At 34.8% G+C, this 25,152-nt stretch overlaps 4 protein-coding genes and 2 non-coding genes across 7 annotated transcripts; 3 read left to right on the top strand and 3 right to left on the bottom strand.

Annotated features, from left to right (window-relative positions):
- Positions 1-11: 11 nt before the first annotated feature.
- LOC129896436 (5-formyltetrahydrofolate cyclo-ligase, mitochondrial) lies at positions 12-3,328 on the top strand. Of its 2 annotated transcripts, none has more exons than XM_055972337.1 (7): positions 12-295; positions 390-529; positions 939-1,098; positions 2,185-2,226; positions 2,340-2,385; positions 2,622-2,692; positions 2,773-3,328. In XM_055972337.1, the coding sequence occupies exons 1-7, from the start codon at positions 58-60 to the stop codon at positions 2,907-2,909; spliced, it is 834 nt and encodes a 277-aa protein (XP_055828312.1). In that variant the 5' UTR covers positions 12-57; the 3' UTR covers positions 2,910-3,328. The 2 variants fall into 2 exon arrangements, with proteins under 2 accessions (XP_055828312.1, XP_055828313.1); XM_055972338.1 differs by having other exon boundaries at positions 13-295; positions 948-1,098.
- A 1,774-nt stretch (positions 3,329-5,102) lies between these two features.
- On the top strand, positions 5,103-6,044 carry LOC129895204 (germin-like protein subfamily T member 2). The gene has a single exon (XM_055970885.1). The coding sequence runs from the start codon at positions 5,220-5,222 to the stop codon at positions 5,871-5,873; it is 654 nt and encodes a 217-aa protein (XP_055826860.1). The 5' UTR covers positions 5,103-5,219; the 3' UTR covers positions 5,874-6,044.
- Positions 6,045-6,152: 108 nt separating this feature from the next.
- On the top strand, positions 6,153-6,232 carry TRNAL-UAG (transfer RNA leucine (anticodon UAG)). The gene has a single exon. It is a non-coding gene; the product is annotated as a tRNA-Leu (tRNA).
- Positions 6,233-7,277: 1,045 nt separating this feature from the next.
- On the bottom strand, positions 7,278-11,240 carry LOC129896437 (transcription factor BHLH089-like). Its single transcript, XM_055972339.1, has 6 exons — positions 10,561-11,240; positions 9,967-10,164; positions 9,819-9,884; positions 9,567-9,635; positions 9,406-9,477; positions 7,278-7,657 (listed from the first exon to the last, which is right to left on the bottom strand). The coding sequence occupies exons 1-6, from the start codon at positions 10,900-10,902 to the stop codon at positions 7,529-7,531; spliced, it is 876 nt and encodes a 291-aa protein (XP_055828314.1). The 5' UTR covers positions 10,903-11,240; the 3' UTR covers positions 7,278-7,528.
- A 5,039-nt stretch (positions 11,241-16,279) lies between these two features.
- Positions 16,280-16,361, bottom strand: TRNAS-GCU (transfer RNA serine (anticodon GCU)). Its single transcript has one exon. It is a non-coding gene; the product is annotated as a tRNA-Ser (tRNA).
- Positions 16,362-20,815: 4,454 nt separating this feature from the next.
- On the bottom strand, positions 20,816-22,510 carry LOC129895425 (uncharacterized). Its single transcript, XM_055971141.1, has 2 exons — positions 21,504-22,510; positions 20,816-21,413 (listed from the first exon to the last, which is right to left on the bottom strand). Exons 1-2 carry the CDS (start codon positions 22,188-22,190, stop codon positions 21,252-21,254), a joined length of 849 nt encoding a protein of 282 aa, XP_055827116.1. The 5' UTR covers positions 22,191-22,510; the 3' UTR covers positions 20,816-21,251.
- Between the last annotated feature and the right edge of the window lie 2,642 nt (positions 22,511-25,152).

The raw sequence follows: 25,152 nt of genomic DNA on the forward strand, positions 1-25,152 counted from the left end.
TTTTAAAATATTAAATTACTACAATGGTTATCTGTGCAACGGACGACAGGCGATTAAATGACCATTCCTTGGGCAGTGACACTGTCCACCTGCCGCTTCTTCCTCACCCGCTCCGCTATCCTCCGCCGTCAAACCTCACTGTGTTCCACCACTGCCACCATGAGCACCGCCGGAGAACAAAACTTCACTTCCGACACTGCTCATTTGGACACAATCTTCAAGCAGAAAAAGGCCCTCCGTTTGGTTGTTAAAAGAGATCTCAAATCCATGGATGCGACCCTTAGATCCCAAGAAGGTACTTCTTTTCAGTACACGTAGTTGTAGAAATTGATTTATTTGTCTTCCTTTTGAACGTGTATTGATACTTTGATTTCTATGCGACTGGTTAGATGAGGCTATACAAAGGATTGTATTGGAAGCCCCGTGGTTTAAGGCTTGCAAGGGATTGTGCGCTTACATAAGATGTAGTGCTTTGCGAGAAGTAGATACATCCCGAATTCTATCTCATATTCTCAGAAGCCATTCAGAGGTGTGTTTCAGAATTGCATTGGTAAATTAGGGCATTTTGGGGGTGGAAAAGGGTAGGAGTATTCTTTTTAAGTAGGCCACCACCAGGAATTCTATTTAACATCGTGGTTGATTGATTTATCGATATAAGGAGTATGCTATAATGGATATCATAAGTACTTCTCTACTAATACTAAGTACTAATGAGGAACTAATTACTTAAAGACTAGGCGGTGTTCATACCTGTTAAGGTGATTAAAAGACAGTTGCTTTGTGCTAATTCTACCATTATTTGGAAAGGCTATTCTTTTTTAAGCACGAGGTGGAAGCATTGTTACAAACGTCAGTTTTTTTTTCTCTTCATTGTTAAGTGTTTCACTTGTTATAGACCTTAGTTCTTGTTCTCTTTTCCCATTATCAAATAAGATTAGGATTTGCAGATGCGAAAGAAGATTTTTGTTCCAAGAGTGGAGGATAGGAACAGAAACATGCGAATGCTTAACATTTCAAGCACTGAGGATTTGATTGCAAATTCAATGGACATTCTGGAACCAGCTCCATTAGATGCTGATGGGAATGAACGCGAGGATGGTACATTTACTTTTCCTTTGTAATTGTAAATAGTACTTTTTCTTCTCGCTGCTGAAACTTTTCTGACTGCAGTAATAGTAGGTTGATACACATAATCAACTAGTTTTATTTCAACTTTCAATAAGTTACAATTGATTTAACTTTCAACAAGTTTAAATTGAGGATCAATTTCATTTTATGTCTAAAAGTCGTATTTTAATGAGGAAATTTGTGTCAGTTCAGAAAACCCTCTTATGGTAGTTACTACATTAGGATAATCCTTTCTTTATGTTTGAATAACTTCCCTAAAGTGCATATCTTGAATAAATCATCTGGAACACCTCATGTTAGATTTAGTTGTCTGTTTCTTGTTTAAAAAGAATCTTTTTCTTTTCTGTTCTCATTTCTGTTGTTACAGTTACGTAGTAGTTGCTGCTTGCTAGAGGCTCCCTTGGGAAACTATGCCCCTTCCTTTTAACAATTAAATGCCAGTCAAACTAGTTAGTTTCTAGAGCTAACAAGATATGCTCTGTCAACACACTTTCCACTCTCCAAACTCATGGTTATCTGACAATTTTTTCGTAGGAAAACATATTCAATGTATAGTCTAGATATACAATTTGGGTGTGCCTCAGCACGACTAGAGCAATTATCTATCATAGGCCACACATGAGCAGGATAATAAAGGTGAAAGCATTAAAGAATTTTGTCTTCTTTGATTGAGGAAGTTTCAAAGAATAATATGCCTGATTCAAATGGAAAGGAGCATAGCAGGTTTTTAGGTTCAATTTTATAAGATGAAAAAGAGCGTAATATCTTTAGGTTCATGTTTACAAGAAGTACTTTTCCCATCTTTGGAACTGATACCCTTGTATTGTACTACTGTTGTTGAAAGAAGTGTCACATTTTCCACTTATCCAAACAAGGAGGAGGAAAACGAGAAAAAGAGCAAGTAATGGATACATTTTCTGGGTTATGTTTGGATTAACAGCTTATATCTTTGGCATTTTTGTTGGTACATACATTTATTTTTTTCTTTCTAAGGTGAAAATTGAAGCAGGATTGTGTACTTAATGCTAGTAATTGAAAGACTTTTTGTTGTTGCAGTCTTGTTCGCCAATGAACCTGTTGATTTGTTAATTTTACCTGGTAAGTACGTTAATGTCTGTCATTAACTTGTTAAACTCTGTATTGATTCAAAGCTTGAAATAATTGGTAAATATATTACTTTTGGAAATTATATACTCTCTCTCTCCGTGAAGGACTTGCATTTGACAAAGCTGGAAGACGATTGGGCCGCGGTGGAGGGTAGGTTTCATCCCTTTGTCTCTTTATTGTTCTTCTGCAAAAGTAACAGCTTTGATTAAAATAAGATAGAGAAGAAGTACAAGAAAGGAAGAGAACAGTGACCTGTTAATGAAAAAAGGAAAAACAAAATAAGAAGAAGAGTAGTTACATGGTTTTCCCTGCTCAGTCTTCAATACATTTTACATTTTTGTCCTCTTGTTGACGATCCTTTGTTTTTCATGGTTTGACAAAAATAGTTACTATGACACCTTTTTATCAAGATATCAAGAGCTTGCAGAGAAGCGGAATTGGAAGCAACCTCTCAAAAGTATGTGTCTGTCTGCTTCTTTCCAGGATCACATGCAACAAATTTTGCTTTTCTATAGTAACTTTTTACTTTGGACGCAGTTGCACTTTCTTACTCGGTGCAGATAGTGGATGAGGGTACTATACCACTAACTCCAAATGACGTTCTTGTGGATGCACTTGTATCACCTTCCGGTGTGATTCCTATTAGTGAAGCTGCGCTGGAGATATGCCGTTGAACAAAATGCTCTTATATGAATACACAATCCTCAGGACTGTTCCCATCACAGCAGCATCAGCGAGAGATTAGGATGGAATCAGTCTTTAGTGAATTGTGATCTATCTCATACTATTGTATCTAGAGTCATGAGCAAAGATAAAGGCTTGTTCTGTTTTCTTGAGAAATGGCATCTGGAGGAAGAGGTTACTTTGATGAAAGAATGTCTTTGTACTCATTTGTGGCAACATATTTGAATTACCATTATACCGTATCTCTCAGGATTGGCAGCGGTCGATAACTCCTGGATGGTAAAATGCTTATCTGCATCTAGTATTTACAACAAACCATCAATTTAACCATAAGAGTGATTATTATAGTGAGAATACATTTCGCTTAACCATGGTTTTCTTATAAAGTTTTATAATTGTCTTGCATTTATTGATTTGTGTGTACACCGGGTGTGAGTGAGGTTTTTCCATCCTGGATCAGATTTCTTGAATTTGATGTATTCTACTCACAGTTTAATGGGAAACATTTGAGATACATGTCATATTACAGATAGTATTGATAGTTAGCGTGGTTAATAATCTTAGATCATACTCAATACTATGAAATACCATCGTTAATTCAACGTTAAAAAACTTGAATTAACTTGAATGCTTTTTAGGACTAGAGTTGAAAACGTAAAATTATCTAGTTCTAAAATACTATATATATTAGTATGCTTGCATCTTTTATTAATTTGAGTATGAGCAACCCAACACTAGGCTAAATCCATGTACCGTTTCGTTCCACTTATTAATTGTGTAATCTCCTGTGTGATTATCTACCTAATGGGATTGTTACTCTTCAAATTTTGGCTTAATCATTATGGTATAGTCAATGAAATTAAATAGATTTTCTAAGGTACTGTTGACGATCAAATTACATACAGTATGGTTTTCCAATTACGTTATGGAAAAGTAATATACCAACGAACATGGACGTAATCTTCCCAATAAAATTTATTAGGGTCATTATCAATGTCAAGCAGTCAAGCTAATAAACGACTTTTTTCAGTCTTTCAATTTTACATGACCATGTCAAAGACTATTTAACAAAAATATCGCGCAACGATAGGTTTAACCACTCCAGTTTCCTCCATTTTGATATTTTGTTTTCGTTGTTCTACTAATAGTCAAGTTAAAAGAAAAAGCCAAAGGGGTTAGTTTAGTTGAGGTGATCTTTTCTTAATTTGATCTTGAGTATTTACATGTGTTTCTTTGTACATTATGGAATAAGTCCTTGTATGATAAAAAAATTCTTTAGATGTATAAAATGACCTAATCAATGATGTTCATTTACGCATGAAAGTGTGATGTTACACTTTCCTATCTATTCCATCAATTAGAGGATCATAACTTGCTGATAAAGTTTACAAGTAAACAAGAAATGACATAATTATATCTGGAAATTAACATCACTATTAGGTAGCTCAATTGAAACAATAAACTTTTGACAATTCACATATGAAGAAAGTGACTGATGGCATGTCATGATGGACTTGTCAAGCTTTAGTGCAGAAAATGTGGTTGTGATTCCAATAGGACTTGGACACTTTCAGCTAAATGTTTGAGATGGAAGATAATTGATGGAGTATTCTCCAATATTTTCCCTTTTTTCTTCACGACCCATCACAACTCAAGGCACATAACACGTGTTGTCTGCTTTGACCCAACAAACTTTACGGATTCATCTCTTGGGCTATGTTCTTGTAAAACCCTTCACTTTTCTCTCACATTCCAATGTGGTATTTGCCTAAGGTGTTATGTGTATAGTGTACTCCATATTCATATTCAGAAGCTTGTCAATCTAAAAGTCTGTCAGTCCTTCTCTTGACCTGTAGGTTTAACTTGACCCTCTTTCGAAATGAGGCCCCCTGACCATAACAGAGTCTTGACACAAGTCTCCATTGACTTGGTGTACCATAACAAAGGTGTCTAGGATGAAGAACCACCTGATTAGAAATGAGTTGAACGATTCGTAGGTTTGACAAATGGTACAACAATTCACAGAGGTCATAATCCCTAAGTTTAATTTACTAACAATTTGATTGACTATTTCCTGAAGTTGAGACATTGCATTTTTCTATTGTCAAAATGGCTAACTAACCTCAACTAAACTTCTTTTCTTTATGTATATATGATTTGATTTTAGCATGTTGCTTTCTTGCAGATAAGATGTCACCAAGGGTGGCTTGACAAATAAATAGAAATAGCCCTTGAACTACTGTGCCATTAGTACATTGCACTGCATACACTATTCTTTAAATTTTAAGTTTGATCATTCAATGGCTACTCGTTTGACGTTCTTGTTGGTTATTCTGGTAGTCTTACCATTTCCTTCTCATTGTGCAGATCCTGATCCCCTGCAGGATTTCTGCGTTGCAATTCTGAACTATACATCAACATCTCTTAACGGCTTTCCTTGCAAGCCTGCTTCCCAAGTTACTTCGGATGATTTCTTCTTTGATGGCCTAACCAAAGAGGGAAACACGGACAATGTATTTGGATTCAGCGCGACCCTGGGAAACGTTCTTGCTTTCCCAGGGTTGAACACGCTAGGTCTCTCAATGAATCGAGTTGACTATGCCCCAGGAGGGCTAAATCCACCCCATTCACACCCTCGTGCAACTGAGTCCGGAGTAGTCATTAAGGGGAAACTCTACGTTGGATTCCTGACAACGGACAACGTGTTATATTCCAAAGTATTAACTGTAGGGCAGATGTTTGTGGTACCCCGAGGACTAGTACATTTCCAAATGAATGTTGGAAAGGAGAAGGCAATGACAATCACAGCTTTTAACAGTCATTTGCCAGGGGCAGTAGTCCTTCCAACTACACTATTTGCTTCTACGCCACCAATTCCTGATGATGTGTTGACTAAGGCTTTCCAAGTTGAAGCAAGTGTGATTGATGGCATCAAAGCCAAATTTGGTGCTTGAAACTATAACAGCTGAAAAACAGAATGGAAAATAAAAGCCTAAAAAATAAATTTGTGTTCTCAGGTTTATTTGTGTGTTTGTCCATATTTTCATCTGGTACATAGATATCCAGGTATGTATTGTGTAATAATCAATAATGCAGAGGGGCAACAAGAATTCTTATTTTTTCATATTTGGGTACTCAAATGATTCTGTTTTTTGCAGTCATACAAATAAGAGTCGTGCTGTTTTTCACCATATATTTGATATATATAGTATGTGTTGCGAAAATCTGAACATGACAGTTTGGCCGAGTGGTCTAAGGCGCCAGATTTAGGCTCTGGTCCGAAAGGGCGTGGGTTCAAATCCCACAGCTGTCATTTTGCGCAAAAAAAATATCAAAAAATTTCATTCTAAAATCAACTTACTATGAAAATTTTTCTTTCCCAAAAGTGTCTGTTTTTCTTGAAAAAAGAAAATCGAGAAACTTCATTCTAAAATCAACTTATTTTGAAAAGTGTTCATTCTAAAATCAATATATTTCAAAAGTGTTTAAAAATAGAAAATCGAAAAACTCCATTTTTAAATCAACCCTTTTTGAAATGTGTTTTTTTAAAAAGTGTTCTCCAGAAATATAGTTTTGACGAGTAGCCGTTTGTGTTTGACCAATAAAATTAGATTGATTTTTGAGCTTCTAACAAAAAAAGTACAACTATTAACTACCAAACAAGTTGGAGACGACTATATCAATCCTCATTGACCATGTTTGTCCATTTAAATTCATCTCGTGTCATAATGATTCAGCAAAAGAAAATGTGGCAATTTGACTCGGCCACAAATCTTGCAACGATATAGCCTATGGTCCATTACTTATGCCTTTCTTGTGATGGGAACCTTCTTTTTAAGTCTCTGATCCAGATGATGACATTGAATTAGTGTGCTAGAGCACGGAGACAATGCAATTACGCAAATGCCTTGAAACTCTTGCACATTCATTACCTAGAGCATAGAGCAATGAGTAAAAAGAACAGAAAATTGCAAAAATGGGACAAAAGAAAAGTCAGAATAGACATATACCCGAAGCCTATTAATAATTGCTAAACTGACTGAAACATTACCTAGTGAAGCAAAAATTGTTGTAGACCCATCGAGTTTTAGATCTCTCTAACTGGGTGGTAGTTTGGCTACTCCAGACCCACAGCTATAAAGTAGAAGAATCTGCCAAACCTCTGCTTTTCTTCATATGATTTATTGCGCAATCTTTACAAATACAAATATAACCACTTACCGGCTTCAGGTCATTTTTCATATGTTGCTCATTTAAATTTTGCTGTCTTATTTATTTTGTTCTGTCGTTTGAGCAAGATTGAATTATGTTCATAGCGTTTGGAACGGAAAGGCAGATGCCTCTAGTGCAACGATGTCTGTCGTAGTCTATTTTTTATACCAATACAACATAGTACAAGTACACTTTAGTTAGAAGACCTTGATCATACAAAGATAATACAGACAATTCTACTGGAAATGATGGTGATTATGATTACACATTTAAGAATGCTTCTTCTATAGTGGAACACAGTTGCAGGATCCAATGCAAAGGTTCCCTAAAAGACAACATGATGAATTGGAAGGCTAATGTTCCTGAATAACTATGTTCCAATTCATTAGGGTATCTGTCATGTTGCTCTGTCAAAGCTGCTGCCAACCTGCATATGGAGCCACTCGGATTGTGCCCCTTGAGCATATTCTCTCGGTGCTTGTGCGCCGACAATCATTCCAGTGGCATCAAATGCTGATGGTGCTAACTGAAAGATCAGTAGAGGACCCCAGAAATCAATAAAGTGGTGACGAGCTTTCCATCCAAATTATACTTACAAAAACATGAAAAGAATCAAAAACCAGATTGTGTTGCAATGAATATTGAGTATTTCAGAGTTTAACTTGATATTGATTCAAGATGGTGCGCACACACACGAGTACAGCAGACCGTGGTTGAGAAGAAAAATCATGTAGTCAATATCCACACCTATCTAAATAATCAACTAGGTAAAATCATACATAACAAATCAAAAGATTGAGAGGAATAGAGAACTTGGGAAAGTGAAAGTTGGAAAGTGGGGAAAAAAAAGTATAGTAAGTACGTCATAGACTTTATTGTGGAGCCAGATAGCATGGAGTTTATTGGAAAATGTCTACATCTCTCCTAAATATCACATCATTTAATTTCACATGGTAAAGCGTAGATCTAGCAATGCTGCAAAAAGCTGTAATTTCACTTTCAATACTTACCCGTAAACATCATCACTGTGAAGACAGGATTGGGTAGCAAAAGAACTGTGATAAACTTCCAGACCAATTCCCCCCGACCCAAAAAGATAAGGTAAAAAAAGAACACATGCAAAGAAAAAAGTGGTCACCACGGGTACATTTATCGGAAATTAAACTAATGCGAACAGATACCATATGCAATCCAGAGAAAAGTCTCAGCTGCTATCACTCTTACGTATCTAGGTCTATAGCTTAAACCTTACTTTTACAATGTAAGGGCAGAACGTACTCTAGTTCCAGTTATTCCTTTGATTGGATCATTAGCTAAAGCACACCTTTGTACCGTATTAGGGCTCGGCCTTTGGTCTAGTCGTATCATTCTTGCTTGGGGTCTGAGAGCTCTCAAGTTTGATTCCCGGAAGTGCCCCCTCAAAAAATGACATTCCTTGTTTACTTATCAAAAAGAGTTTCAGCTGTTATCCAATCAACCAAGAAGTGGAACTTTGTACCGAATGAACCTTAATTTAAAGTACAAGCTTCCTTAGAAATGAAATTGGACGTAGAATGCTCCAGACACTATTGCAGGTGACTTTCTGTTGACACTACCTCAAGATAACTGATTAGGGTCAGTTTAATGGCAAATTGGTACATGACAAAGGTCCAAATCAAAAGAAAGCACAATCTTTCGTTGTTTCCACACATGCTCGTACATGGACCAGAAAGAGAGCATCATATTTCTTTCGAGAATATGGTTGCACAGAGGTCGAGCATTCTTCAGATGCTTGAGGAAGATATCAATATCAACAAATTCAATTACTTTATTTGATTATCACATAATTTCTCCTCTCTTTTTTTGTTGAGAAAGACTTTCACATAATTTATCATGACCATGGTGCTTGAAACTTCTTAAACTTCTAGATCGAGAGCCTTTGGGTGATAGGGATTTTCAACTGCAGCCAGGAGCAAATATGATATACTAAGTGTGCAGTGAAACGTATCTATTATTGTGAAAAGTTTTGGTTCTGAAATTTATCATCTCAACCTCCCCCAACAAATCTACAATATATAAATTGAACAAAAAAACAGATAAAGAATATCCACCAAATTTTTATCTCTCAATCAATAATTAACTTCGAAATTTGAAGGCTGAAACATACTGTGTGTTAGATCAACATAAATCAGAATCCATTTACCAGGTTTTTTTTTTTGAATTTGAAAATCAGATTCCATCTGCCAGGTTTCTTAGATAAGGAAAACAAATCATAAAGGACACCAAATAACTTACATCTTTTGAAGGAAAGGTTTCTATAGGGTGGTTCATCCTTGAATTGACTGCTTCAAGCTTCATGGACAAGAACTGGAAAGTTGAATCAAAGCAAAGTGGATGAATTATGACTTTGAGTTGCTAAAAAGGACAACTTTAATACAGGGAAGATGAGGAACTACCTCCACTTGACGCTGTAGTGACTGGATATAATTTATGATTTCATCAAGAACAAGCGCTTTTCCAATGACCTGTAAAAAAGTTACAACTAAATCTTGCAAAAAAAATAATTGCAAATTGTACATGGAAAATGCATTCAATCTAACAGAGTACACAAATTATTGACGTAGGTTCCCCTCTGTAGATATATTAAAAATGCGTTGTTATAATATTCACCACTAGTTCTAATATAGCCCATAAGCTCAAGAACTGACCTTATTACAACCAGGAACCAAATCTTGCAGAATTTTCATCCTCTCACTGATCTTTTCTCTCCTGGCCTGATAAATTAAGATTCTGCTCAGTCACTGTCAAGAAATATTTGCACTGTTAAAAGTTCATGAAGTTTGGGGAAGGCAGTACCCTCTCTGCTAAACTGTGGCTATCAGTAGCTTGGCCCCTTCTTGCCCGTACGTGGATGTAATCCTTTGGTGGCTCTGGTTTACTACTTTGTTCAGTCCCCTTGTTAGCCGTCTGGGAACTGGATTCTGCTTCTATCTTTGAAGCACCATTTTCTTCTTTAGATTGGGATGATTTCAGCCGTTTGGCTACTGAACCATCCTGAACATAATTCAAATTAATATGAATATCAATAAGTTGCTTCATTAAATCTGAAAAAAACTATATCAAGATGAGAATTCGTTACCTGAAGACTCAGAAGTCGAGTTATGAAATCAAAAGTTGATTCGATTTAAAATTGTTCACAAAGCAAATAACCAATTAGCACATACATCATGAACTTACACCTCAAAGATTTGTTTTTTAGTACATGTTTGATTTGACAAACATCAATAGCTTAAGGATCTATAATTCATCACCAATTAGGATGAACGCAGAGAATTAAGAGAACAAAATACATAATTGACATGGAAAAATTATAATTCAACAACTTCCAACGTCAAATCAACAGTAATCTATTCACATAGGGAATTTAAAAAATAAAGTTAGTATAATTACCAAATCATTGGCATCACTAGTAGAGACAAACTTAGAAAAATCATCCTCCGAATTCATAATCCTCTTCCTTACACCAACATTACCTCCACCACCACCATCAGCAGTTCCGCCGCCGCCGCCGGTTCTTCCGCTCTGCTCCGTCAGAGTAGATTCATTAATGGAGTTTGCAGCCGCTTCTAATAAACCCGTAAAGCTACTCATTCTAAGACCCAGTCCTCCTCCACCAAGGCCTCCGTTGCCTCCACCATTTGCCGAGGCGGAAAAGGGCCAAATCTCAGCTAAGCTGTAAGAAGAAGGATTTGCCGCTGAGAATGAACCTTCATTAATAATAGGTGGATCCATTTGAACAATTCACAATTATATACAAACCATAAATAAGAAGGATTAGTGTGAATTTTATTTAACACTAATTGAAAAAACCCTAGGTGATTATGGAGAGAAGAGAGAAAGTGTAAAATGAGTATGATTTGAAAATGTTTGGGTTTATTATTATAGAGTGAAAGTGAAAGTGAAAGCCATTAGAGAGACAGAGACTACTGTGATGTGAGGTAGAGAGGGAGGAAGATGAAGTGCGCACTGTACCCCTAGGCGCAATTTAGCACGTAAAATTAAGCAAGCTAAAAAAAATGGAGTGAAAGAGTGAGGAGGTATTGTGGGAAGATCTAAAAGGCTTTGTCGGGATGAGAAATGAAAACAATTCGCTGGTTTAGGCTGTGTTATGTACTCGCATATATAGGGCGCCACGTGGTTTTCGCGGAGTATTTTTTAAATTTGGGATTGGAGGAGAATCGAGTGCTTAATAATGGGCGCGTGGGGATTAATGTTTTATTAATCTGGATTATTTTTGGGATCACACGCCTTACAAATTGCAGATTAAGCAGCAGTATAAAAATGGCGTCGTGATTTACAGATGTGCAATGCTCCCTATATTACTATATTAAATTCAACTATGTTCCCTCCAGAGTGTTTGACTGACGCAATTTTCCTTTTCCTACGACGGAGAGATAAGTATATCTTTTTGCTCAAATAAGATGTTTCGGTTCTAAATATCATAGAAAAAAAAATAATTTTTCCATCACTTTAATAATAAAATAAATATATAATTTTGATTCAGTAAATTTTATTTATATTAATAAATTCAAAAATCAGTTTCACCTCAAATTCCGACATGAAAATTCATTCATCATTTTAACTTGTGAATTTTTTAATGGGCAATTTAATTGGATCAAGGCTAGAGACACACCAATAATTGTTAGTACAAAGGAGAAAGTAAACACAATTATTAAAACTTAGGGCAGGATGGAATCCCAAGGAACTTGCTGCTTTGGTTTGAAACTCCAAAATGGGAAAGAAAAAGTAAGTACAACACAAAGACTAATTATGTATAATTATGTATATAGTATTATTTTTTATAAATAATTTTAAATATTTTGCAATACTTTTTCATGAAAATTTTATTTATCTCAAATGGATAATGAACTTTACACTTTAAGCTCATTTACTAAATGAAAGTCACGAATCCAAATTCATCTATTCAAGAAAATAGCTATGAGATTTATCTAAATATATTTTTTGTATTTCTTATCAAGTTTATTACTCTAATTTGCTTGATTAAAATTTATAGATTTTATAGATATTTCTTTATAATCCAAAAAATTATAGACACCACAATAAATAAATGGTCGATAATAAATTAGAAAAAGGATGGGATTTTTTTTTAATTATAGAAAGAAAAAAAGAGAGCAATATAATAAAATTTTTAAAAAATGAAAATAGATATAAACATATCTGATTTGATTTAGTTTTATTAATTTTAAACCAACAAAATTAATTTGACTTTGATTTTACCCTAAAATCGAACCACAGGCACTCTTACTCGATTTGGTGGATAAAGTCGTTTATCAATATTCAACAACTCATTCTAGAAAAAAACTTACTCATATTCGAATGTTTAACTACGGTTAAATGGAAAAAAAGGTAAAAGTGTGAATTGATTTACATAAATGAGAATTAATTAACTGCTAATGTAAACACACATATCTTGTATTTATTATATTAATACAAAATTTTGAGTGTGAATAACTTTTTCCTTCTTCTTTTCTTACCCTCCTTCGAGGTGGTGAGAGAGTATTACAATAGCTTTGAAAATTAGTTAAATTGACTTTTGAAAAACACAACATGACAACCAAAATGAGACGGAGAGAGTATACATATAACATATAAATTGTATACATAACTATCTTATTATTCTATATATTTGATTAGTTACTATAATTATGTTTGACGAGCAACCACATGCCTTACTAGCGTCACTAAAATGTATGTGTTAGTTAACAAACAAAGAAAAAACACAAGTACTCTTAATAGGTTTGGATAATTAATGATAAATATGCGTTAAAAAGAAATCATAGTTTGGTATTAGACAGATGGATTAATTTGGGGCCACATGATTAATACAAAACCCTAATTTGTCTTAGCAATTACAGTTGCAAGAAGCTTTCATGATTCAGCAAATTGGCCTAACCTCCCTCTTTTAAGTATGTAAGTAGAATTCTGTTTCTCTCTTTTGCCAAATTTTTCTTGCTTACCCAGACAGTTCAAAGTGAAGCAAAAAACAAGCCACTCGAAAGCTCACTTCGAACCATTCCTAAGATAGTATTACTTGCATGTGCCTTTGATAGTTCCTTCTCTACATTATTATATACTATAATATAACTACTCACAATTTTCAAGGAACTTTTTTTGTTTCCGGAATAATCATCTGGTATTTGATATTCATAGTTGGTCTAAGTCATAGGCGAATTTAGAGGCTCGATTACAAATTCAAGTAAATTCAATAGTTTTTGCCAAGTCATTGCATGTAAATATTTGATTATGGACCTAATTATTACTGGTATTAACATGAAGTGGTCATAAAAATCCCAACAATTCATATTCACATGTATATATAGGGTCATTAAATTTTATTTGAACTTACTTTTCTATTCTTGAAATTCAAACTCAAAACGTCAATTAGGAGTGGAGAAATTTTATCCATCCCTAACGCCGTACGTTTGGGTCGTTATGCATGAAAGTGACCAACTCCTTCCAAATTCCTTTGTACTACTTTCTCCCTTTGGGTATTTAAAATGTGCCCTAAATCAAATGATTTGGTATAGTGACTTTTTACAACTCCCCCTTCGCCCAATTCGAAAGTGACACATATGCTAAAATTTATTTTATATTAGAGTATCTTTTTAATGTATTTGTAATGTATAATATTCTTTTCGTTCAATTTTTTTTTTTTGTAAACCGCTGTTACATCAAGATTGGAATATGGAACATTATAAAATCATGGAAGACAACATGGACAAAACTTTGATCGATGGGAATTGATTTGTTTATCTTTACCAATTTACTTTTGATTTTTGAGAAATGTCGAATTTTCATTGGTTGTATATATGTATGGCCTAATTCGTATGTTCATCAGTTATGACTGTTTACACATTCCATATATGGTAGGTTACAGTGGCATCAACTTTATGACAGTCAAATGTAGTCACGGGTAAATTATTACTTAACCCAAAAATATATGTCTTTTTCACTTGTCCAATTTGCAAAATGAAGAGATGATTCACTATATTAATTTTTTAAAATATTAAAGTTATTCTATTTAAAGAGCAATATAATAAAATTATTATTTTATTTTATTGATCCTCAAGAATGGTGTCAAATCAATAGTAACAAGTTAAAATGAAAGAAGAAAGTATTATTTCTTAAATTTGCTCAATATTCTTTGAAAAATTTTAAATTTCAAAATCGAACCACTCTTGCTGAAAATGAGGTACAATTATTAGTGCATGATAAAGTAACATATTTTCAAATCACTATTCTAAAGGTTTCTCGAGCCGAATTGGACACGCATTTTAATTACGTACTATTTTCTAAATTAAGCAAGACATAACTCACAAAGTGGCCTTCAAAAAAGTTTAAAACCTCAATTTTTTAAATCATGATGCTGACCTTCCCTCGGTGCAAAGCTAGGTCCAAAGTGAACATGGATTAACGATCAACAAGCGATCAAATCAGAATTATGTTTTCATTATGATTGTGTGTTACCGAGAAATTTAGTTTAAATAGAAATTTAGTTATTTGAGTTCGACATTCTCGATTATATACTCATTTTAGTATCCGTTTGTTTGTTTTATATTTAGTGCATGATACACATAGGATCCTACTTATTCCACCACAATATTTTGTGCTTCATTTCAGTACTCATTCTTAGAATTAATAATTTATAAGGCCTAACTTCTAAGTAAAAAAAAAGTCAAAATTTTCAATCTATGAAATCCTTTTATTTTTACTTTCTCTATTTATTTATTTATTTTGGAATCCCTTAGAAAAATCCACAATTTCTGTTCTTCGGGTGAGCACTATATGGTGATGACTTTGTGGTAACTCATATAGGGAATGTAAATCACACTAAACAAGCCTATTGCGACAAGCTCATAGTTGAGTAGCAAACGTAGGCTGGATTCAGTGCCAAGTCTCCCACATAGAGACCCACTTCCCAACCAATCAGCCATGCCCTTGCAGGCTTCTATTCATTTTTATATTACCTACATTTTTATCATTTCTAAGTCAAATATTTTTTCTTTGCTCATCATTTGCCAAACAACTTTTTAAATAGGTAAAAAAAAGTTACTTCATGGCACTTCTTATGTTGGGGGTCGATTTGGTTGGTTTAAAACCAACACAAGATCTTTTTTTTTTTTCCGTATATATAGTAAATGATAAATTCATTGCTTTTTTTTATGATTATTTTTTTATATTTTAAATTACTTAGTAAAATTCTGGATCCGCCAATAAAATTTCATATTCTAAATTATTATTAACACAGAGAATTATAAACATGTTTCGATGGCACTGAATCTACGAGGCCACAAAACGTTTCTCTTCTTTAAGTTTGTCAAGTCCCTTTCTCATTTCAAATTTAGCCCATTTTTATTCTGTGTGCGCGATTGGTCGTCTGCTGGAAAATATTTTTATGAATAAGTTATTTTGTGATGTTTGGTTAGAGAAAAAAGTTAAAAATAAAAAGGTTATTTATAATTGCATTATACCTAGCAATCCAAGGCATGCACCATTGGCAGGTTGTACATGTGGTTGTCAGTGGGTTCACTCGAACCTCTTTGTCAAAAAATTATATTATATATATAAGGTAGATTTTCTATACACCAATGGTACTAGACTGCACAACTTGGGTCGCAAATACTATCACCAATTTGTAGGTTCAATTCTTGCTGGGTGAGATATTTATATTTTGATTTTTGAACCATTGAGTGAAAATTTTGGATCCACCATTGGCAGGTTGTACACATATGCTTGTTCCAACCAACATTGAGGCAATATCATTAGTATTAATTTTCATACTAATGTTTTATCAAAACATTATCAAGTTTCTTAACATTATTATCAATTTTCCATAAGTTGTTTTGCAGAAAATATTCAGCAACCTAACATTAATTGGAAATTTTGTTTATTGGAGAAGAAAAAAACGATTTAGCGTCACACTGCCATATTGGCAGAGCAAAAATAATTAGTAAATAATTAATCTCTATCACGATCACTTTGTTATTCCCATTTTCCCAGTTTTATTCAATATAATATTTTGAGTTGTCTCAGGTGAAGAGAAAAAGTATGCATAGAATTAATTATTTTTTTAAAAAAATATTACTAACGTCGCCTGAGAGATTCGAACTCTCGCGGGGAAACCCCATGTACTTAGCAGGCACACGCCTTAACCACTCGGCCAAAGCGACGTTATGATCATAATGATTATGACAAAGGTTATTAGAATTTGTTTTTCTTCCTCTTTGGGTGCATCGGGAAAGACTAACTAGAAAAGGAAAAATGACTTAAATACACAACTTATTTTACGATATTCTTTAAAATTTCCTATTATTTGAAAGAATTACAAAAATCTTTACTCTCTCCTATTTTCGGATACATCACTCTACACGATGTATCAGAAATTTTTGGGATGTATCCGGATTCCACCAAATTTAAGAGATTTTTGTAATTTTGTAAAAAAGTAGGAATAGAATATAATTAACTCTTAATTTTATGATTTGTGTAATCCTTCCAATAGTAAATGCTGACATCTTTCATAAGCTACGTTGCTTAGATAAACCAAGAGCAAAAACTCAATTTCTTTAATCGCATCATTGCTTACAAGCATATCTTCTTCATATTTATGCTCTTCATTTGCCAATAAGTTCACGCATTTGTTTGCCTCTTTCCAGATGGGTGTAATATCCGTCTTGATGACTTTCAACAAGTATTTGCAATCTTCAACTATTTCCCTACGAGGATGATTTTGTATGTCCTCTTCTGTGTTAAGCGTGATAGCATGGTTTTTGTGGTAAGCTTTGAGGCAAGTTTTATTTTAACTCAACATCCCAATATCCATTTTGTTCGGTCATCTCCAAAGCATGCATTGTTTCTAGACTGGATTCTAACTTAGAAGTTGCCTGTCACAATCCAGCATGGTAGCTTCGCACTACAAGTTTTTCATCCAAATAAGATGACCAATCCGATTCTTTATTCTGCTGGATGTATTCCTGGTTTAGATTTAACAAAATGTCTTTCCGTCATCATATTACATTATTTACATTTAATCATATACTCCCTCCGTTCCTATTTACTTGTCAAATTTTGATTTACACACCTATTAAAAAAACAATGATTGGTATAGTGACTTTACCATTTTACCCCTGTTAATTGATAGAGTTTTAAACATATTTACTCACTATATATTTCAAAGACATTAACTCAATGTTAATATATTGAGGGTATAATAGGAAGAAAAAAATTGTCCTTTCTTGATTTGTTAAAATTGATAAATAAAAAGCAAAATCAAATTAGAAAATATTTGATAAATAAATAGAAACGGAGGGTGTACCTAATTACTAACTGGTGTTTCAAGGGTAAAAATATTCCTATTGCTTGACCAAAAAATGAAGTCTTATTTGTCACAATGGTACGTCAGAATAAAAGTATTGGACTGGGAAGAGGATAAAGAAAAACAAAGAAACAGGAAAATTGATATCCTGATTCCTGATTTTATTTCCCCCTCAGAGCTCTGTTACGTTTGTACATGAATGCCAATGCGAATTTTTGATTTGGGCCATCCATTGGACCTTCTATCTCGAAAAGATTTCATAAATAGCTATAGTTTAGAGTATAATTACAAAGTGTAGCTACAGTTGTTGTATCGGGAAGGTATCAGCGAAAGAGTTATATTCAAACGACAAGTATCAGCTGTATCAAGCAGGTATCAATTGGTCGATTGTATCAACTAAAACACACGAAAGAGTTGTATCAGCGTGAATGTATAGTATGTTTGCTGCAAAACCCAAGATGTATCTGCGTTTCATAATTTTTTGAAATTGTAACTATGTATTGTAAATACAATCTAATTGTTTGCCACATCCCATAATTTTTCCTTATACTATTTTGCTCTTGAAGTAAAACTTTCTTTTAGCTTCTGGGAAAAAGGTAAGAGGGTGTGTTGTACACCACAATCAGCCCATTTTGGATTTAGGAAACTACATACTATAATACAAATACACTGATAGTCCAACATAGTTTTTACAAAGCTGATGCAAGAAGAAGATGAGCCAGCATGCACAACTTGGATGAGCTAAAAGGAAATTTGAATTTCACAGAATCCCTTGTATGATTTCCAGTTTCATCATACAAGTAACAGGGAATACAGTAGTAAATGGAACTGATCAACCCTTACTGTAATGACCTTGAGGGTGATTTTCAAAAATTTGTACAAAAACGCGTGAACAGTAACACGCGTGAACAGTAACACGCGTGAACAGTAACTTTTTGGGCAGAAAATGCCCCTTTCTTCCCATTTCAATAGTTTTCATCATTTGTTTGAGTTCTTGAACTCCTTGAGGTGATTTGAGAAGAGATTTTCGAGGCAAAGTGTTGGGTAAGTGATTTTTGACCTAAAACCTTCCTTTTTCATTAAGTTTTTGACGATTTTAACTCTTAAATTTTAGTTTCAAACCCCAAAAATCCTTGTTTCTTCCCTAATCCGAATTTAAGGAAAATTGTGATTTTCAACTCGTTTTGAGCTCTATTTTTATGAGTTTTTCAACCATGAGTTCCTTATTACCAATAGAATGGGATTGTTCAATAAATTTCCAGATTTGACCCTTTTCGAAAATAGTTAATTTTTGGACTATTTTACCCCCGGTTCCGAAACCTATCAATATGGGTGTCATTGGACTCCTTGTGACGTGTATGTTTCATTGTTGATAGTGGGTTGTCATTCCGGGCGCTGAATTCGAGAGTTGCTTGTCCGGTGGAGGTATTCGAGTGCGGTTTCGACAATTGAGGTAGGTTTGGCTATCTTTCTTTGAGATTGAGATGGGGTAATTAGTCATTCATATGTTATAGACTTTGGGATGGGGTTGTAGTATGAGTTGAGAATGTTATATATATTGTGATGTCTGTGTGGAGGCTTATTTATTAATGTGTTGCCGTGACGGGGTTTATTTGTATTACATAGCCCGTGTGGGGACCTTATTTGTTATCTTATTTGCTTTGAGAGCATGTGAATTATGATTTGCCTAAGAGAGAGACTTGAGTATATTATTTGACTTGTGATGCCGCCTGAGAGATTGAGTTGGGGTTTTGAGCATACTTGAGTATTGAAATATTGTTGAGAAAGGGGTGAATATTTAAATGAAAGTGTGTTCTTCCCGTTACTATTTATTGAGGGTGAATATCATGTGTAGGTTAAGTTTTGAGAACTTTGAACCTTATACCACATGTGAGTTGATTATTACTTCCATGCATATGTGTTTTGATGCATTCATCCTCATTCATCATATCATGAAACATGGGAAGTTGAGAAATATGGAAATTCCTTTTGAGAAAGAAAATGAAACACCTTTAAACCTTTGTATCTTGAGTCCCTGACCGAGGCAGTTTTCCGGCAGGGTAGTGGATGCATTGTGATCCCAACCTTTGTATCTTGAGTCCTTGACCGAGGCAGTTTTCCGGCAGGGTAGTGGATGCATTGTGATCCCAACCTTTGTATCTTGAGTCCCTGATCGAGGCAGTTTTCCGGCAGGGTAGTGGATGCATTGTGATCCCAACCTTTGTATCTTGAGTCCATGACCGAGGCAGTTTTCCGACAGGGTAGTGGATGCATTGTGATCCTAACCTTTGTATCTTGAGTCCCTGACCGAGGCAGTTTTCCGGCAGGATAGTGGATGCATTGTGATCCCTTGACCACGAGGAGGTGGCAAGGATAATGAGATATTGTGATTGAGTTATATGGTCTGCAAGACCCCCATGTACCTTGCTTGGTAGCACAGCTCAGCAGGTGTATACGACAGTCTGTGCGACAGTCTTGATTCCACCGTACCACCACATCATTGCATCATCATATTGCATTGCATTGCATTGATATTTGTGTTGCTTGAATTATCTGGTTAATTGTGATTATGAGCTGTTATTATGGATTTACTTTACTCGCGTCAATATATATATAAATTGGCGGCACCGATGCCGGAGTGAGACTTTTCTGTATGCAGGTGGATGCGTTCCTTAGTTTATTTCATAGGTTTGATTAATTCCTTATACCCAGTCAACTAAAACCTACTGAGTACATGTGAATTGTACTCACCCCTACTTCTGTGTCCCTTTTTGATGCAGATACTAGTCGGGGTACCCCACGTGGCAGTTAATATTCTAGCGGATTGTGTATTCTCAGATTAGTGGTGAGGTCCCAGAATTCGGATCGTCACTAGTCTATCTTTATTTTTCAGTCTTTTGTATCATTCAGAGACTTATGTTGTATCTTCAGATTCGAACCTTGTATTAGATGCTCTTTATACTTATGACACCAGGTTTTGAGATAATTTCTTCATTGTTTTTTTTCTTCTTTTTATTTAAATCGTGGCATCACTTTCCTCTTTGGGAGTCTTGTATGAGTTTTATTTTTAGGGTTACACATCAGATTGGATTTTGAAATGTGTGCCATCATGACCTCAGTTTTTGGGTCGTGACACTTACCCTGTAAAAAAATCATTTCTTTCCCTTTGGCTTTGGATTCCAGTACATCAAAAATCAATTAGGGGTACCAACACATTCATTGGTAAGTGGAAACTTTTCAGTAACTTTTTCAGAACCAACAAGATATGAAAATTGAAGTTAGTAAAGTCAGTTGATCTACTCACACACACAATTTCATCAGTATCTTTCAAATCATTAAAATAGCAACACCCCAAATCTTCTGGCAGTACAGTAAAAGTAGAGAGTAAATAGGTAAAATCTATTGAACAACTCTTTTCCTCTTTACCTCCATTGATGGTCCATTTACTTGTAGCATCAATCACTCCATCATGGACACCACCATTAAATAATTTTATCTACTTTCTGAGCCAGAGGACAAAATATAATAGTGTACATTTGTTTCTCAAATTTTCCAATGATCAATACACTACACTACACTCCCTCTTTGGAGGGTGTTTAAGGGCACAGTTAAGGGGAGGAAAGGGTCTATAGAACTACCATTGCTGCTTCTTTTTTAATCAAAGCTGATGTACAAAACTACAAAGATAGAGATGGCAAACTTTTTTCCAAAAATTTCCCTATGCTAAAAGGAATTTCACCTCAAGATTTCAACTTGATTCAGCTTTTTGTACAGTAGTCTTGAACAGGAGTACATATAGCTTGTGATCCATGGAGAAATATATGAAACCACCAACTGAATGTGTGACAAAAGAGCCAAAACTGGTCCCTACTATACAGTGCCATGCTGGTCCATAGACCCCATCAAACTCCTAAAAATCAAGAAAACTCATTTTTAACAAAATAATGAAAAACTCGAATCTAATAATCACCAAAGAATGCACAATCATTAAAGTGTTTACCTTTTTGAGGGAAAAACCAAGGGATTTAGAAGAGAACTTTTCCAAGCTATCATGAGCCTTTCTTGCAAAATCCACAGCATGAATCTGCATAAAGGGTGGCATATCCACAGACACAACTTTCACACCACTGCAAGAAAAAAAATCAGCCAACTCAGTCTGTGAGCAGCATAATGATTTCCTCCTGCCTCCACCATTCATACATAAGGAAAAAGATGGCCTTTTGATCTTTTCTCCACCCCTTTGTTGAAACCCCTTCAGCTGGTCACTACCTTGGCTCTTGGATAACAGGGCTAATGCCTTTTTCACATCCACCTCTTTCTTCAATTCCTCCTCCTTATTGGGTATTTTCTTGATTTCACCTTTTTCTTGCAAGACAATAGCTTTATCAATATCCTTCTGCACATATCTCCTCCCATGTTGGCTCTTTGACTTGGTCAAAGTAGAGCATGAGGAATCAAAAGCAGTGGAAGCAGCCAGAGTTTTGGCTTGCAAATGAGTGTCAACAGGAGGAGGATGTCTATGCCCAGATTTGAGTATTTTGTGATTTGCATAGAGCTTGGAGAAGTGAGAAGAGATGTTTTGGACAGTGGGGTAGGAGAGGGTGGGATCTGGTGGGGGGTGGGGCTTGGAGTTTGTAGTGGCGGAGAAAGGGGTAGGTTTAGGTTGCTTTTTGAGGGTGGGATCCATTGAAGTGTTTGGGAGGGTCTGCAGCTAAGGTCTTATTTTGGGGATATCTAGAAATGAAAGGGGAAACTGGAAAGAGTAAAATATAGTGTAATTTTACTAGGTAGTGATGTGTTGGAGAATGTGTAGTAGAAATGAAAGGGTGGGGGGCAAGTGTTCCAGTGACTTGTTCACTGGATAGTTGAGCTACAGATCTCGTTTTTCCCTTTAAGTTAACTGCGCCGCTTGCGGAGAAAAATAAGGCATATTAGGCACATTGTTGACCTCCCTGTTGTGTTCATCTAGTTGGACTATTTCTTCCGCCAAAACTAATTTATAATCTTTACGAATAAAAATATAAATTGATTGGTGACTCAACTAATAATGGGATATAATTTTTTTAATTAAAAAATAAAATAATAATTATTAATTAAGTAATGATCTAACAAAATCAACTCATCAAATACCTATTCAAATTTCAAACGTTACTTTTAAGTTCAGGAAAAAAATGAATCTTTCAACTGTCGTCGATACATACGGTAGAAATAAAATTTAAATTTGTGTAATGTGTTCAAATTCTTTTTACTATAACCAGAGAAGGTGATTTATAAGTAAGTGAGCGAGCTTTCACTTCATTTAGATGATGATATTTACAGTCAAACCTTAATGTTGGGTGTGTCATATTTAATGATCCATCAAAATCATGTATTCGTTGTATCATTCTATCAAAGTAACAAAACGTGTGTGCTCCTATTTTGGTCAACTTAGCCTAACCACCTTACGTGGTACTCCTTCCGTTCCATATTAGATAAGTATTTAATTAAAAAAAATTGTCCCGTAAAACTTGATTACTTATTAAATTTGGATAAAATTAATTAAATTTTCTTATTTTACCCTTATAATTAATACGCTGAAAGTTTAAACAAATTTTGAAGATTCAAAAATATCTTTTTTCAAAAGGCTAATTAATATGAGCAAAAGGCAAAATAATAAAGTTAATCAATCTATTAATAATTTTTTAATCACGATATAAAATAGAAAGTATCTATCTAATATGGAACGGAGGGAGTATATTTTGAAGCTAGGTGCGTTGCTTTTCTTTTACTTTGTCACCGTCATGTATTGAATGTGACCTATAAACAATTAATGGACCAATTTTTTCAATCAATTTTGAATCTTGTCCCCTTCTCAGGAGAAGACTATGAATGGAAAGACATTTACAAAAAAGTTGATGAATTAATAAAGAGGGAAAAATGGGACATAGAAGTTTTGAATGATATACTGCGACAGGAGCTAGTAGAGTATATCAATCATAATATTCAACCTCCTGAACAAATGATTGAATCAGATAAGCCCAGTATGGATGATGGATAATAAAAGAACCTTTTCTGTGAAATCAGCTTGGCTATAAGGCATAAAAAAGGAGAAAACAAAATTTGCAAGTGGATCTGGACAAAAGGCATCCCTTTTAAAGTGGCATTTACAAGGTAGAGATTATGGAAATTCAAACTACCTGTAGATGACAGAGTGAGAAGATGAGGACCGGAAGGTCCATCTAGATGCTGGTGTTGTGAAAAACCTACTCATGAGACACTTCCTCATGTGTTCCTAAGATCCTTTTTAGCTAACAGGACTTGGTCCTATTTTTGTTCTTTTGCAGGTTAACATTGAAGTATTGCACTTGAGGAAAGTGATAATGCTATGGTGGGAGACAGATGTTAAAAAGGGAATGGGACCATACTATAGAGCTATCCCTAGCTTTATAATATGAAAACTTTGGAGAAGGAAGAATAGAATGAAGCATGAGGGAAAGAAGACATCAATTCATAGAGTTATTCATAATATTACTAGGAATATTTTCATGATGATACAAATGAGGAAGCCTAATATGAAATGTCCTAGTAATTGGCCAGATATGATTAAAGAATTGGAAGGTTACAGTCCCAAGATGAAGGTAGCAAGAGTATTGTGGAATTTTCCACCAGTAGGCTGGCTAAAATACAATACAGATGGGGCTTCAAGAGGAAATCCAGGTATAAGTTCCTATGTTTTTTTTTTGACGAATGAAAGAGGGGATTTACTGTATGCTCCACTAACACTACTATTGAAAACACCACTAACACTATAACAGAGGCGAAGACGATTCTAAAAGCATGTAAACATAGCAGGCTGGAACAACACAATAATATAATCATTCAAACAAACTCTATGCTATTGTACAAAATTCTAAAAGAAAAATGGTCATGTCCTTGGATAATCACAGAAATGGTCACAAAAATCAAAACATCCTTACAGGACAAACAACATACATTCTAGTACATTCTTAGAAAAAGAAACCAACTAGCAGACTACTTGACAAATATTGCAATCGATAAAGGAGGGTGCAACTACCAAGATTTCACCAGTTTGGAAGTAGCATTAACAGTGATAAACTAAAATGTCTCTATTTGAAAGTAACTCCAGCAAAGGGATAGAGAGGACAGGGAGATTCAAAGTATTAGGTGTTTTGTTTTGGGTTGTTTATTTATTTCTTTCCTAATTGATTGGGCTATGTAGGAAATGGGTTTTGCTCGAGGTGGTATAAGGTGGTGTTTATACTCATTATGTTATCAATAAAATACCAAAATTTAACAAACAAAAAAAAAAAGAAGTCCCCTTCTGAACTTTTTCTTGAATCTATACCAGTCAAATTCGTCTCCCCATTTCCAAATATGGTAAGCTTAGACTTAGATCAACTCCTGCTAAATCCTTAGATTTCCAGAAAATCAAAATATAATCTTGAAAAGGAAAAAATCATTAATTTTCATGTAACGATTTTTATTCCTCCTCCAGTGGCAGAATGTGGAAGCTAAAATACAAAGTAAGGTGAGCATGGAATGAAAGGGATACGAGCTGCAGCAACACTTGTAAGAATAAGACGGCAGCATGGATCGCCCATACATTGCAGCAGAGCATACTCACATACTGTCTGTTGGCAAATTTTAAA

The sequence above is a fragment of the Solanum dulcamara genome, chromosome 7 (assembly GCF_947179165.1).
Source record: "Solanum dulcamara chromosome 7, daSolDulc1.2, whole genome shotgun sequence".
NCBI classification, from domain to species: Eukaryota; Viridiplantae; Streptophyta; class Magnoliopsida; order Solanales; family Solanaceae; genus Solanum; species Solanum dulcamara.

Coding starts and splice junctions, on each gene's coding strand:
- LOC129896437 (XM_055972339.1), bottom strand. CDS start 10,902: ATGGATCCACCTATTATTAATGAAGGTTCATTCTCAGCGGCAAATCCT. Junction 9,636..9,818: donor TGGTTCCTGGTTGTAATAAG/GTCAGTTCTTGA, acceptor ACTTTTTTACAG/GTCATTGGAAAAGCGCTTGT. Junction 9,478..9,566: donor CACTACAGCGTCAAGTGGAG/GTAGTTCCTCAT, acceptor TCAACTTTCCAG/TTCTTGTCCATGAAGCTTGA.
- LOC129895204 (XM_055970885.1), top strand. CDS start 5,220: ATGGCTACTCGTTTGACGTTCTTGTTGGTTATTCTGGTAGTCTTACCA.
- LOC129896436 (XM_055972337.1), top strand. CDS start 58: ATGACCATTCCTTGGGCAGTGACACTGTCCACCTGCCGCTTCTTCCTC. Junction 530..938: donor TTCTCAGAAGCCATTCAGAG/GTGTGTTTCAGA, acceptor AAATAAGATTAG/GATTTGCAGATGCGAAAGAA. Junction 2,693..2,772: donor TTGGAAGCAACCTCTCAAAA/GTATGTGTCTGT, acceptor CTTTGGACGCAG/TTGCACTTTCTTACTCGGTG.
- LOC129895425 (XM_055971141.1), bottom strand. CDS start 22,190: ATGGATCCCACCCTCAAAAAGCAACCTAAACCTACCCCTTTCTCCGCC. Junction 21,414..21,503: donor TTGGTTTTTCCCTCAAAAAG/GTAAACACTTTA, acceptor CTTGATTTTTAG/GAGTTTGATGGGGTCTATGG.